Here is a 13972-nt window from a genome sequence, read left to right as displayed (position 1 = left end):
GAGGGACATCTCACACAGGCAGAGGTGATGTGATCACAGAGGCAGGGAAGGAGTGACATGCCCATGAGCCCACGAGTCCCCAGGCAGCCACCAGAAGCTGAGAGAGGTGGGGAAGGGTTCTTCCCTAAGCCCCTGGAGGGAGCGGGACCCTGCTGGATTTCAGACTTGTGGCCTGCAGAACTGCGAAAGAATCAATTTCTGTCGTGTTAAGCCTCCCAGTTGTGGTCATTTGTTATGGCAGCCCCAGGAACGCGACACACCTGTGTCCGTGCGTCTGGGTGGAGTCCCAAGCCGTTTCCAGCCAGCCTCTGGTCCTCGCAGGCGCCCAGCCAGGATGCAACACCACTGCCCCCTGGTGGCCCTTGCTGGAGGCAGCTGGGCTGTGCACCCCTCTCTGGGGCCCAGGGCCCCCCCAGGGCTCTGCCCACCCCCACACGCCCCATGGGTGGGTACCCGGACACAGACACCACACTTGGGGCGCTTGAGAACCAGGTTTATTTCTGGTCTTTTTGTCAGAATATAAAAAAGTGAGCGCAAAACAAGGAGGATGAGACAGGAGTGTGGGAAGAGGCCTCTGAAAAGGACGGAGTAGTGATGGCATGAGGTGGGCGGGGACACTCAGGGCAGCCACAATGCACGAGGGGTCTTCCCATGGAGGGGCACACGGATGGGGGGCACCAGGCCCGTTGTTCAAATTCCACTCAGGACCTGCAACAACCAGCCTCCCTTCCCAAAGCCAGCTCAGGGCACAGAGAGGGTGCTGGGGGTGTAGTCTCATCTGTCCTTGAGATTTTCAGAGTCCCCTAGGTGAGTGGCAGGGCAAGGAGCAAGAGCTTGGGGGCTGCCAGGACTACCCTCACTGTCCCTCTCCTGGGCAGCACCCGCCCCAAACCTCAGGCACTCTGGCCCACGGAGTGGTTGCTCAGGTGCTGGCTGGGTCTCCAGTGGGCGGGCATGGGGGGTGCAGCCCTCAGAACAGATTTATATGTGAATCCGGGTTTTCCTGGGAAAAGGGAAGTGGGAATACCCACCCACGACTGTGCCTCGAAGGCAGTCTCCATGACCCTGGGAGGAGGGAGACCTTCCCAAACTAAGGCCAAGACACAGTGGAGCCTGGTGCCGGGCGCTGGGCGTGGGGTCCTCATTGTGCCATGTGAGGGCTTGGGCGCTCAGGCAAGCCCGGGACCTCTCTTGCCTCAGTTCCCATGAATAGATGGGGACATGGGGAGGGTGTCATAACTAATGAGTGCTTGGCACGGTGCCTGGCTGAGCGGATGCCGATGCTGATTACCTGGGCTGTGGGTTGGGCCTGCTGAGCCTGGGGGAGGGCAGGGGAGGGGGACATGCCAAAGGGAGCCTCGGCAGTTTACCCCACCTGTGTGGGCAGTCCTCTAGGTGCAGAGGGAGGGCAAAGAACTAGATGAGTGGGCGGACAGACAGACCTCTCGCCCTGGGAGAGGGCAGGATGCCTAGAGGACGCGTGACTCAGCTGGCACTGGGGGACGGACATCAATGCAGGTGAAGGGAATATAAATAGACAGACTCCCTGGGAGTCTAGGGGGACATCCAAACCCCGCTCTGGCTACAGGTGGCTGCCCCAAATGCTGCCAGCAGCACCGGGGGGTGGGCTTGGCAGGAGGGGCCACACTCAAGCAGCCCCCGGCCGCCCAATCCCAGGCACAGCCCAGAGTGCACAACCAGAGGTGGCTGGAGGTGGCAATCCTAGTCCCACCTGTCCATTGGGCCAGGCTCAGCCCCTGGGGCCTCTTGTAGGGTCCAAGAGGGGCTGCTCAGCCAGCTCTGCCTCATCCTTGCCCCGGGCTCCGGTCACAGTGCTGGGGTCTGGGGTTCAAGCCTCAGGCAGCAGCTAGGACACGTTTCCAAAGGAAGCTGTGGGGTGGATGGGGGTGAGGGTGGGTGGGGATCTTTGGCTTGTCCACTCTGCCCTGGGTGCAGGATGGCCCTTACTGGGGTCCCACAGCCACCCCTCCTGAGGTCAACCCATCCACTCTACACTCAGGGGCCTTGCAGCTCGGCCCCACAGCCTCTCGGGGTGGCCCTGGCACTGCTGGCTCCTCCCACTGACCTTGGCTGAGCAGCTGCAGGCTCCGCCCCTCCTCGCGCACCTGCAGGCGCAGCACCTGCTGTAGCACCTCCTGCCGCTGCGCCTCCTGCGCCAGCCCCATCCGCTGCAGCTTCTCAGCATTCAGCCGCAGCAGCGCCCGGCCTGGGATGGGGGGAGAGAGGGGTCAAGCCGAGGTCAGCATCCAGGGGCATCAAGAGCCAGGGCAGAGAGAGAGAGAAGGGGGAGGGGGACACAGAGAGACTCAAAGACAGAAAAAGAGAGAGCCAGAGGAACGGGGGAGGGAGGGAGAGTCAGACAGACAGATTCAGAGACAGGGAAAGCAGGGAGAGGGGCAGAGGAAAGACAAGTACGGATAGAGACGGCGCAGAGGAAAGCCGGATGAAAACAGAAACAGCCACAGGAGAGACAAAGAAAGATTCTGTAAAGGGACAAAGACCCGGAAAGAGAGGACGGCTCAGGGGGAAACAGCAAGAGAAATAAAGGCAGGCTGGGAGTGGGGGAGGAGCTCTCCTGGGGAGCCCTGTGCCCTCCCCGCCCTCAGCCCCTCAGAGAGGCACCAGTGATGGCGTGCTGGGAGAAGGCCTCCACGTAGACGAGGTAGTTGTGGGGACAGTGCTTCTTGAGCCACTTGCAGACGTCCTGCTGACTCCACAGGACGACAGGCCTCGTCAGGCCGCCCAGTGAGGGACTCGTGTGGTACAGGCCATAGTGGTCAGAGTACAGCCGGCCCTGCAAGGGGAAAGGGGTGGCAGGTGGAGTGAGGTGGTAGGGAGGGCAGGAGCAGAGGTGGGTCTAGTGGGTGGGTACCTGGGGGCCCTCCGTGCCAGGCTGCTGCAGGAGCTTGACCGGCCGGCCACCCACTGCCCTCTGGCTGCGGGAGTCATGCCAAGTGAGGCTGGTGCTTGGTGTCCTAGGGAGATGGCAGGGGATGCTCTCGGCTGACACTGTGTGCTCCAGGAGGGTCCGGCAGAAGCTGAAGTGGGCAGTGGCTGTGGAGCAGGGGTGCCTGGTCAGAGTGGTCAAGGGCAAGGCCAGAAGCTCCTCTCCCTGTGATCTAGCTCTTTGCTTAGCCTGTCTCCCTTCCACTTTCCCAGTTAGGGGTTCTCAAGCCCCCAAAGGCAGAAGGAAGCATGTAAGAGCTGTCTTGAGGACTCCACCCAGATGGAGACGGGGTGGGAAACTGGAATAAAGATGAAGAACTGGAAACACCTTTCCCCCTCCGAGTCCACAGTTTGTGCTTTAGGAAGCAGGATGGGTGCTGCTTAGATTAGAGAGAGGACGTGCCTCCAGGGAGCCTAAGACTTGCAGCCAAGTGAGGGGCCATCCTGGGACAGCCTTGACTTCACGCTTGCCTTGGGCTGGCACATGCCACACCAGACCAGGGTATACACACAGGACCTGCTTTGAGGAAACGCCAGCCCCAGTGTCCTGGGAGGCCCTGGGTGGTGGGGAGACCCCTCTGGGTGCACCATCTACCTGTCATTGTTGAAGGCACTCAGTCTTTGCAGCCGTACCTGGTGTTTGAGGCTTGGCCCCTAGCTGTCTGTGCTCACCAGCTGTGACTCATCGACAAGAAGCCTGAACTGTGGGCAAGCCGACAACTGGGATTCCTGCTCCCCCACCTCCCACAGGGACCCCTGGCCTAGGACAGCTCCTGTGTGTGTGGGGGCTCCTGCAGGCATGGGCTGCTTAGCATAGGTGTGCAGGGTGCACCCATGTGCCCAGGGCCCCATGGTGACGCCTCGTGCTCTCTCTTTCCATACCAACTTCATCACACCCCTCAGGTTTTAGTTTTACCATCATTTCTGGGCTCGTTGCTGACACGAGTCAGGGAGTGCAGACACCTGGATGGGCCTCTCCGAAGACCATACACAGGTCTTGATGCACAGAAGGTGCCCAGAAACATTGTGAATGGATGGATGAAGGCTCTAGTGGTGTCAAGTCAACAGAACCCTGGGGAAAGACGGGAAGCTGGGCCCAGGCTTGCCCCTGTCTTTACAGTACCCAGGCCCTGACTCAGCAGGCAGGATCAGGTTCTCAGGCCCTAGCAGAGTGAGAGACTCTGCCTCCCCTGGACACAGCCCCCCATCATCCCCACTGAGAGCAGGGTTTGGCAATGTGCCCAGGAGGTCTCTGTAATGAGGCAAACCCACATCTTACTCTTCCTCCTTCCACCAGGTAAGATTCCCCCGACTTAGCACCCCCTCCCCATTCTTGCAACTTTCAGGATTCGGGTGACCCAGGTGACTAAATCTGAGGTCTAGGGCCAGACAGAGGGTGTGGCCAGTGTGGCCATTGCCCTGAGGTGGCTTCTAGTACGGTGAAAGAAGACTTACTCTAGGCGGGCACCTTTAAGGGTATACAAGCGCCTGGGTCGCAAGGCTTCTCCTCTTGGGAGGCCTGGCTAGGGCAGGAGCGCACTGCTTGGGGAGAACCAGTCAGACGCCTCGGCCCTTGCCGCACCTGTCCCCAGCCAGCCGGGCCCCGCCCATTTCCTACCCGCACTCGGGGAGGGATCTCTGTCCATCTGTGCGTCCCCCCCGGTCGGTCCCTCCCTCCCAGCTCCAACGTCAGAATTCCAGTAGGAAATGGGGTGGGGGCGCCCAAGGCCAACTGTGGCCTCGGCCCCCCTCTCGGCCCCAATGCAAGGGCTGGGGAGGGTTTTTTCAGCGCGAAGGAAAAGGTGACCGCAGGGTGGTGCCAGCCTGGGGACAGGAGCCACAGCCGGGCACCTCCCCCAAGCCAAGAAGCGCTGATCCCCAAGGCCTGAGGCCGCTCACCAGCGCAGGACAAAGACACCAGAGACCCCGTTCACCCAGAGCGCGGCCCCCACTCTGCGCGCCGCAGCCGCTGGGAGTCCGCCACGTCTCGCCCCTGTCCCTCTCGGTCCCCGAGCCCCCAGCCCGCGATATCCCCCACCCCGGTCCAGGCCCGCTCACCGTCCACATCCCGGCGCTCCCCGAAGCCGGCACGCACAGCCCCGGTGCGGCCTCGCGGGGGGCTCAGCTTGGTCCTCAGCTCCGTGAACATGGGGCCCGCGGTCCCAGGCCCCTGCACACGCCCCTCGCCGGGCGCAGGGGGGCCGGTGTGGCCGGCGGGGAACGCGCGCCGCCGCCCCGCCCCAGCCGGCCCCGCGCCCGAGCCGGTCCCCGCGCCCGGCGAGTCTGCGCGGCGAGGCACCTGCCGCTGAGCCCTGAGTGTCGGGCGCGCTCCGGGAGCTGCGAGGTGTGTCGGCGGCGCGCGGGTCTGCGTAGGCAAAGGGTGCTAGAGCAAAGGGCGTCCGTGCGCACCTGGGCATGGCTCCAAGGACGAGTGACCCTGTGCACCTACAGGTGCTCCAGGCGCCTGCAGGAGCCTCTGAGGCAGGGAAGTAAAGATGTATTCATCCCCTTTGTGTGTGGCAGGGCGAGGGAGGCATCCTACCTGCTCCTGGGACCTTCTGCCCACGGGGGCCGGGGTCAAGGGCCAGAGTGATCTCTCCCAGTCACCTCCCTCCCCATTCCTACTTCAATTTACTCACTCACTACTTTATTCAGCATCCTCCAGAGCTCTCCAGAGGTCTCTCCCTCAAATGGGCACTTGCTTCCCCAGAGAAGCCAGTTTGACCTTCTCTTACCCTACCACCACACTGTAAACTCTAGTTGGACAACCAGGGTCTCTCCCCTTTCCTATGTAGCCCCAAAATCTGACTCAGTGCCCAGGATGTGGCACTAAAATGGGCTTGGCTGGGGACGGGGAGGAGAGAGAAACTCCAAGGAGGCTGTGGCTGGCTGGAGGAACGTGTTTCCTCCAGGACCCCAGTGAGAAGTGCTAGAGTGGGCTGGGGGCTGCCTGGTCCAGCAGAAGGCCAGACTTGCGACCAGTTGAGTTTTGCCTGCTCTGCCAAGAGCCTGAGTGCTCCTCTCAGGTGTATGTGGGGGCCAGCAGATGTCCCACAGCAGAGCCAGCAAAGGTGCACACGGACATGCAGAAATGTGTGCAGAGCTCAGTTATGCACGTCCACCCGAAACATCAGCGCAGGTGGTCTGACCTGTACCCGTGCCCACCAGCACACAGGTAGGGTTTCGGGGAATTCGCCCACAGCCTGACTTGTTTCCACAGATCTGCATTTGCTTGTTTTTGTCATTTAGGTCTCTAGGGGCTGGCTTGCTGCCCTCCCTGGAATGTACAGGGTCTGGCGGTGGTGTGTGTGGGGCCTGTATCGGGGCTGGAATCCAAGCACTGAGAGCGAGGGCAGCAGCCTGCACACGGGCACACACAGACAGGGGTGCCCGCAGTTACGACTGATACACCCTGCACAAGCTCGACACAACTGGACAGGCGTGCAGCTCCGCTCAAACGTGTTAGGGCCTGCCCGGGGCCAGGGCAACTCTGAAGGGCAGGGTGGGTGGCTGGGCTGGCTCAGAGGGAAGGGACCCACGGGTTCTGCTCGTACAGGAGGTCTCCTTGGAAATGCGTGGAGAACACGCAGCAAGCAGGGATGCCCCAGGCTCAGTTTTGAGGTCCCGCAGGCTTTGTCCAGGATGGTGTCGCTCCTGGATCCCCCCCCCGTCCACCTGCTGCCGTCGCCCCAAGCAAAACCCCCGCGCATGCGCCTGCCGCATCTCTAGCCCTTAGCCGCCGGAAGTCGCCGAAAAACGCGTTTCCGGAACTTCCGCCCGGGGAATCCGAGGGGGTGGGGCTTCGTGCGCACCGCGCTCTCTGCTTCCGGGGCGCGGGTGACGCGGGGCCCGCGACGTCCTGCTGCGGCAAAGTCTCCGACGTCTGTGGGCTTTCGCCTCCGGGGGCGGTCTCCGACCCTTCCCTTGCCGACCCTCGTCGTCCCCGGTGCCATGAACAAGAAGAAGAAGCCGTTCCTGGGCATGCCCGCGCCACTCGGCTACGTGCCGGGGCTGGGCCGGGGGTGAGGCCTGCGGCGGGCCGCGCTGGAGGGGCGGGAGCGGGCGGCGCGCGCTTGGGCCCGAGGCCGGGGCGGGGGCCGGGGTAGGGGCCGGGGTAGCGGGCAGGAGCAGGTGTAGCGGGTAGGGGCCGGGGTAGCGGGTAGGAGCTGGGGTAGGGGTTGGGGTAGCGGGTAGGAGCTGGGGTAGGGGTTGGGGTAGCGGGTAGGAGCGGGGTAGGGGCCGGGGTAGCGGGCAGGAGCCGGGGTAGGGCCCGAGGCCGGGGCGGGCGCCAGGGCAGGGCTGGGGTAGCGGGCAGGAGCCGGGGTAGGGGCTGGGGTAGCGGGCAGGAGCCGGGTAGGGCCTGGGGTAGCGGGCATAGGCTGGGGTAGGGGGCAGGAGCCGCGGTAGGGGGCAGGGTAGCGGGTAGGGGCTAGGGTAGCGGGCAGGAGCTGGGGTAGCGGATAAGGGCCGGGGTAGGAGCCAGGGTAGCGGGTAGGAGCTGGGGTAGGGGCCGGGGTAGCGGGCAGGGGCCGGGGTAAGAGATGGGGTAGGAGCCGGTGTAGCGGGCAGGAGCCGGGGTAGCGGACAGGGGCCGGGGTAGCCGATACGGGCTGGGGCAGGCACCGTGGTAGCGGGCAGGAGCTGGGGTAGGGGCCAGGGTAGCGGGTAGGAGCCGGGGTAGGGGCCGGGGCAATGGACAGGAGCCGGGTTAGGGGCTGGGGTAGCGGGCAGCGGCTGGGGTAGCGGATAAGGGCTGGGGTAGGGGCAGGGGCTGGGGTAGGGGCAGGAGCTGGGGTAGCCGGCAGGAGCCAGGGTAGCGGGAAGGGGCTGGGGGCCGGCCCGGGCCCCCGGAGAGACTGTTCTAACTGCCCTCACTTCTCTCCAGGAGGCAGCCGGGTTAGGGCAGCTCGCCGACAGCCATGGGAAAGCTGAAAACAATGATAAGATACTAGACGGTTTCAGTTAACCCCTGTAGGAGGAATAGTGTTTTGGAATTAGGACAGACCTGAGCATGACTTTTGTCTGCTACTTAGGAGGTGTGTGACTTGGAGTTTATGCGTTGGCCTGTTTTTTGGTCTCTAAGATGGGTAATAACACTGTCTTGTAGATCTGCTCTGCTGGGCTAATGAATCCCTAACGTGTAGTCAGAACACCGTGGCTACCTCCCTAGGCCAGGCAGACCTGTCAGCCTTGTCTTAAGCATGACATTCTCTTCCGATAATCTGGGGTAGATTCCTCTGTGTGGCTGCTGGTAGTGCCTCCTTCTTTCCCTGTCGTGTTGGTCGTCATATGCTGCTTGTTCAAACACTGAGCTCCCTAGGGGCAGGGATGGCATCTGTGAGGCTTGTGACTGGGTCCCTTAATGCCTGTCTCACAGACGACTATCCTAAGTTGTTGACTAAGTGAGCAGTCATTGTCACCCTATTTGTTTGGCTATTTATTTGATTAGGAAAACTATTGGTTTCTCTTGTTGGGGGTTTTATGTTAGAATCTGTGGGATACACGTAAGTCTCAGAAACTGGCGCTGTTTTCAGAGTGCCTGCAGTTTACTAGTTGTGAGGTATTTGCATAAATAAGTACACGAAGGGGAACAGATTTAGAATTTTGGGGTTCCAGTCATCAGGGAATGCTCTATGGAGTGGTAACATTTGGCCAAGTTTAGAAGGAGAGCTGGAGTTAGGCACGTAGAGATGTGGCAGAGTTAAAGGAGAAATGGACGTTTTGTGTGTTGAGCAGTTAAGAAAAAAGACGAGGCGTGGCGGAAGATGAGGGAGTAGCAAGGAGTCCCTGAGTGAAATGTGCAGTGAAGGGAGGGGAGCTGCAGAAAGTCAGAGGGACCAGGGCTCTTGGGGGCAGCAGAGAGACAGAGACGCTTCCGAATGCTGCGGTTGGAGCTGCACTGAAGCAGAGGAAGGCTAGAGGCAGGGGTGGCTAGCTTGGTTCCCAGCTGTGATGGGAGTCATGGTCTGCGGAGGAGGGCTTTCGGAGGTAGGTTCAGTAGAACTTGGTGACACCCAGGATGAAGAAGGAGGGAGAGGGAGGCAAAGCTGGTGCCATGGTGCCTGCCTTGGTGCCTGGGATGGCACTGCCATCATCAGCTGAGACAGCCCAGAGCAGCTGTGGGGTAGGCACAGAAGAGAAAGTGTGATTGGGTCAAGTTGGGTGTGGAGTGGGAGATGATCAGCAGGTTGTTGGAAATGGGAGGCTGGGGTTTGAGGAGGAGGGAGGTCTGATGCCCTGGCAAATCTCTCTCAAGGAGAATGTGGGGTGGCAAAAGATAGCTTTGGTAACCTCCTCAGGGTAGCTCAGAAAGTTTCTCCCCGGAAGAGGAGAACGGGCTAGTGATGTTGGAGAGCGTGGCCGTGTGTAGCTCACTGCACCAAGATCTTTGAGGTTTCCCAGAGGTGTTAGGAAAAGAGATATTGTCAAGTGACGATGGTGCAGGGCGGAACACAGGAACAAGGTCACCCAGATAAATGGGCATCTTGGGATCTTCTCCAGTGCCACTGGCTTCACCACCCGGTCAGACATTGGGCCGGCCCGGGATGCAAATGATCCTGTGGATGACCGCCATGCCCCCCCTGGCAAGAGGACCGTTGGGGACCAGATGAAGAAAAGCCAGGCAGCAGACGATGACGACGAGGATCTGAACGACACCAACTATGACGAGGTGACTGGTGCTTGCCCAGCCGGTCTCCAGCAGGGCTGAGCAGCTTCCTAACCCAGGGCGCTGTTGGCATCTGTGATGAGTGGCTGGGCATTCCATATTTCAGCTGTTTGAGGGACGTCTTGGGCAGCGTGCGAGAGGGGAGCAGGAAAAATACAAAAATGTGCACTTTTATTGTCTCTTTAAAAGAGACATTCTTGCAGATATTAGCACCACTGTGTTGGTCTCTGACGATGAAGGTTGAAAGTGAAGTTGGTGATCATATTTGCTTTCTTTTGCCTTAGTGCTCACCCTCTTAGTTAACTGGTGTCTGGGCAATTGAAGTTTTCTTCAGATGTGTTCTAACAGATGGCATTTTCCCTTAGAGGAAAAGATTTTTAGAAAATATTTAATTCTGAAATTATTACATTTTATTTTATTTTTATTTATTTATTTTTTTGGTGAGGAAGATTGTCCCTGAGCTAACATCTGTGTCAGTTTCCCTCTTTTTTTTTTTTTTTTTGTGAGGAAGATTAGTCCTGAGCTAACATCCATTGCCAATCTTCCTCTTTTTGCTGAGGAAGATTGGCCCTGGGCTAACATCCGTGCCCATCTTCCTCTACTTTGTATAGGACGCCTGCCACAGCATGGCCTGACATGCAGTGCCTTGGTGTGCACCCGGGATCTGAACCAGTGAACCCCGGGCCACCGAAGTGGAGTGCGTGAACTTAACCACAAAGCCACTGGGCCGGCCCCTGAAATAATTTTAAACTTAAAGGCAACTTGCAAAAATAATATGGAAGATCCCTGCACACTCTTCACAAGCTTCTCCCCATCTTACGTGACCTCAGTTCAGTTACTGAAACCAGAAAGTTAACAGTGACACAGCACTATTAATTGATCTGTAGATCTTAGTTGCATTCCACACCAGTTTTTTCACCTGTGTCCTGTTTCTGGTCCAGGACCTAGTCCAGGATCCCACGTTGCCTTTAGTTGTATCTCCTTAATCTCCTCCAACTGGGAGAGCTCCTCTGTATTTCAAGTCCTTGACGTTTTTGAAGAGTACTGATCAGTTTTATCCCTCAATTTGGGTTTGTCTGATGGAAAAAAATTGTTTAGCAAGCATTTTACAGCTAGAAGTGTTCTCTGTTTCTGCTCGTGGTGATTGTGTTGGAGGAAAAGCTGACCCTCTAAGTACGTTGTTTGGTTCTCAGTTTAATGGCTATGCAGGGAGCCTCTTCTCAAGTGGACCCTACGAGAAAGATGATGAGGAAGCAGATGCTATTTATGCAGCTCTGGATAAAAGGATGGATGAAAGAAGAAAAGAAAGAAGGTAAAACAAATGATTGCCCTTCAAACTGTGTTTATCCCACTTTTACTTTTTTTTTTTTTTTTTTTGTGGGGAAAGATTGGCCCTGAGCTAACATCTGTTGCCAATCTTCCTGTTTTTTCTTTTTTCCCCCTCCCCAAAACCCTGGTGCATGGTTGTATAGCCTAGTTGTAAGTCATTCTAGTTCTTCTATGTGAGCCACCACCACAGCGTGGCAACTGACAGATGGGTGGTGTGGTTCCATGGCCGGGAAACTAACCCGACTGCCAAAGTGGTGAGAGCACCGAACTTAACCACTAGGCCATCAGGGCTGGTTCTATCTAATTTTTAAAAAAAGTTTTGTTTTGACTTATTTTAGACTTGGAGAAGGGTTGCAAGAATAGTACGTGTGTCTGCTCCGCTTTGAGCCTGCTTGGGTCTTGGTCTATGGCAGCCGCACTTGGATAAACACTGGGCTGTTGCAGAGTAGCCTTAGGGCCTAGGGCGTGGAGTGGGCCTAAGAACTCTGTCTGGTTTTCCAGAAACTGACAAAATTTGGAGGATTCTGACTACACCTCAGAGTTACCATCTTTGAAATGGGTGTAGGGATGTCGAGTAATGTATGTTCAGTAATTTCGAAGTTAACTGAAGATAGCAAATGAACGTCTCAATCCTCGTGGGCAGGCAGTTGTGGCTTGAGAATCTCGTTCCACACATCAGTGTTGGGACCTGACCGTGGGGCCTCGGGGGATCAGGCTGGGCTGTGGGGACAGACTGCAGTGAGCCTGCAGGGAGTGGTACCCCAGCGAGCTGAGGAGGAAGTGCGCTCTGTCCTTGGGGGACTGTTGAAGAGAAGACTGCTCCTCAGCAAGGCCCTTGTGTCTTCTCTGTGTGGCTCTTAGGTGGTGTCTTGCGCTGAACGTTGGTCTAGCCAGTCTGTTGTGTTGTAGTTACCTCAGTGTACTGGTTGTTACAGCAGCTTTCTGAATTTCCTGTCCTTGTTCTGGGGAAATCTATGCAAAGTGAACACATAATCTCACAAATCGTAATAAATTGTATTGCTTTGTTTTTTACATTTTTTTGTTCTAAAAAGAATATATTCTCATAGAATATTAGGACGCTGAGATTAAGTATAGGGAAGAGAATGACATTTATTCATAAGCCCAGAAAGTGACAGTTAACATTTTGGTTCAGTTTCCTCTTTCTGTTGCTCGTTAATCATGCAATTTTGTTAACTTCTCATAATATATGTAGAATTTTTAATTTTTCCAAGATCGTTTTAGAAGAGTGAAATATAGTTCTTTTAAACCTTGTTATTAAATCAATGTGCCTGAATTTATATATATAGTAAGTAAGTGCACATGGTTTTGCATACTAAAGAAGATTTGAGTCTAGTCTTGTAGAATTCATTCATAAAAAAAAACTGAGTGACATGGATACATATAGAAAGTTGTCATATTAAGTGGTTTTAGAAACGTGGTTGGCTTTTTAAAACTTTATTATGAAAACTTTTCACAATACAAACAAGTAGAAAGAATAGTGCAGCAAACACACGCATGCCTCTGCGCAGTCTTATCACGTGTTCACAGTTCACTCATTTGTTTCTTCCGAATCTGCAGGTGGTCTTTGCTTTGTCACATCAGGGCCAGTTCACCCTCAGCACTGAGCTGTCCATTTCCCTCGTGGACACCGCGCCTTTATCACACCCAGCAACATGAAGCCCACTTCTTTGTTACCTGATAGCCAGTCCACATCCGTATTTCCCTGCTTGTCCCCAGAACATCATAGAACTGCTTTTTGCCAAACCAGATACAATTAAAGATTTTTAAAGATTTTATTTATTTATTTTTCCCCCCAAAGCTCCAGCAGATAGTTGTATGTCATAGCTGCACATCCTTCTAGTTGATGTATGTGGGACATGGCCTCAGCATGGCCAGAGAAGTGGTGCGTCGGTGCGCGCCCGGGATCCGAACCCGGGTTGCCAGCAGCAGAGCACGCGCACTTAACCGCTAAGCCATGGGGCCGGCCCCATCCAGATACAATTAGAATCACTCCTCAGGTCATGTGTCCTAACTGGTCTCACCACCGCGTCCCGCCCGCCCTTTTAACCTTTTTGTGACATTGGCCTTTTGAAGAGATGAGTCATTTTGTAGAAGAGTTCAAATTATGGAATGGCTGCCTTTCTTCTCGGGGTATCCTTGACCTTGTTCTGCTCTCAGTATTTTCTGTGCAGTGGAAGTTGGTACCCGAGGCTTGATTAAAATCAAGGGGAACACTTTGGGTCAGAAAACCTGATAGGTGCATCTGTGTGTGTGGCTTCACATCAGGAGCCATGATGACTGACTGTCTCCAGCTTCTGGAGAGGTGTCTGTCTTTCCAAGCATGTGGTTTTGTTACTGCCCGACCTGGGGCCTTCTGCTCGCTTCAAGGCATGCCTAATAGTCAAGAGGCAAGGTGGTAGGAGAAAAAGGACTCTTTTTTTTTTACTACAGCTTGCTAGCAAGAGGGAAGATGGCCGACTAATGTCTGAAAAAAACCATCTTAAGGGGCACAAAGTCTTACAGCAGTTATATAGGCTGGTGGGTTATTGGGGAGGGGGTTAGGAACGTTGACCCTCTGGTCTTACAGACTGGGAGTCGCCACACAAGATCAGTTTTCATTGATGATGGCTATTAGCATAGATTCTCTGTTGGGTCATCACCTTTCTAAGGAACTCAAAAGAACAAAGTTATCATCTTATCGTAGCTGGGAGGTACATGCACAAGCAGAGTTTGTAAAATCAACATAGCAGTTAGATCTGGAGGGTGCATATCCAGCTGGGTTAGTTAGTCAGAGGTCGTTCACAGTTACAGTAGGGTTTCTTTTCTGCAACATGGCTTCCCTCATGTCAACCTTGTCTTGAGCCGGTCTCAGTTTGTCACAATACGTTCCAGTTCCTACTGATGGATGTTTCCTTTTCCCTTACGGAGGAAGGTGTGCATCTCAACTTTGGGGTGTACTACCTTCCTGGGTCACATCAGCTCGTTTGCCTGATGTGGTTGGTACTTTGT

General features: G+C 56.0%; 2 protein-coding genes across 4 annotated transcripts in view; one reads left to right on the top strand and one right to left on the bottom strand.

Annotated features, from left to right (window-relative positions):
* Window positions 1–477: 477 nt before the first annotated feature.
* On the bottom strand, window positions 478–5473 carry SAMD10 (sterile alpha motif domain containing 10). 2 transcript variants are annotated; one of them, XM_087444934.1, is made up of 6 exons: window positions 5026–5089; window positions 3884–4039; window positions 2894–3075; window positions 2644–2815; window positions 2087–2227; window positions 478–1890 (listed from the first exon to the last, which is right to left on the bottom strand). In XM_087444934.1, exons 2-6 carry the CDS (start codon window positions 3990–3992, stop codon window positions 1868–1870), a joined length of 627 nt encoding a protein of 208 aa, XP_087301060.1. In that variant the 5' UTR covers window positions 3993–4039; window positions 5026–5089; the 3' UTR covers window positions 478–1867. The 2 variants fall into 2 exon arrangements, with proteins under 2 accessions (XP_087301060.1, XP_004430230.1); XM_004430173.3 differs by lacking the exon at window positions 3884–4039 and having other exon boundaries at window positions 5026–5473.
* Window positions 5474–6799: 1326 nt separating this feature from the next.
* Window positions 6800–13972, top strand: part of PRPF6 (pre-mRNA processing factor 6) — a 57441-nt gene continuing 50268 nt past the window's right edge. For both annotated transcript variants that reach the window (XR_015555534.1, XM_004430172.3), the window contains exons 1-3: window positions 6800–6989; window positions 9469–9637; window positions 10828–10946. Coding sequence is in view for 1 of the 2 variants with exons in the window: in XM_004430172.3 (XP_004430229.1) it covers window positions 6919–6989; window positions 9469–9637; window positions 10828–10946 (359 nt within the window). In the remaining variant the exon portion in view is untranslated. The remainder of the gene's footprint in view (window positions 6990–9468; window positions 9638–10827; window positions 10947–13972) is intronic.

The sequence above is a fragment of the Ceratotherium simum genome, chromosome 21 (assembly GCF_057802395.1).
Source record: "Ceratotherium simum simum isolate JZ-2026a chromosome 21, ASM5780239v1, whole genome shotgun sequence".
NCBI classification, from domain to species: domain Eukaryota; kingdom Metazoa; phylum Chordata; class Mammalia; order Perissodactyla; family Rhinocerotidae; genus Ceratotherium; species Ceratotherium simum.
Note: the sequence above shows the minus strand (reverse complement) of the source record. Positions and strands in the feature narration are given on the sequence as shown.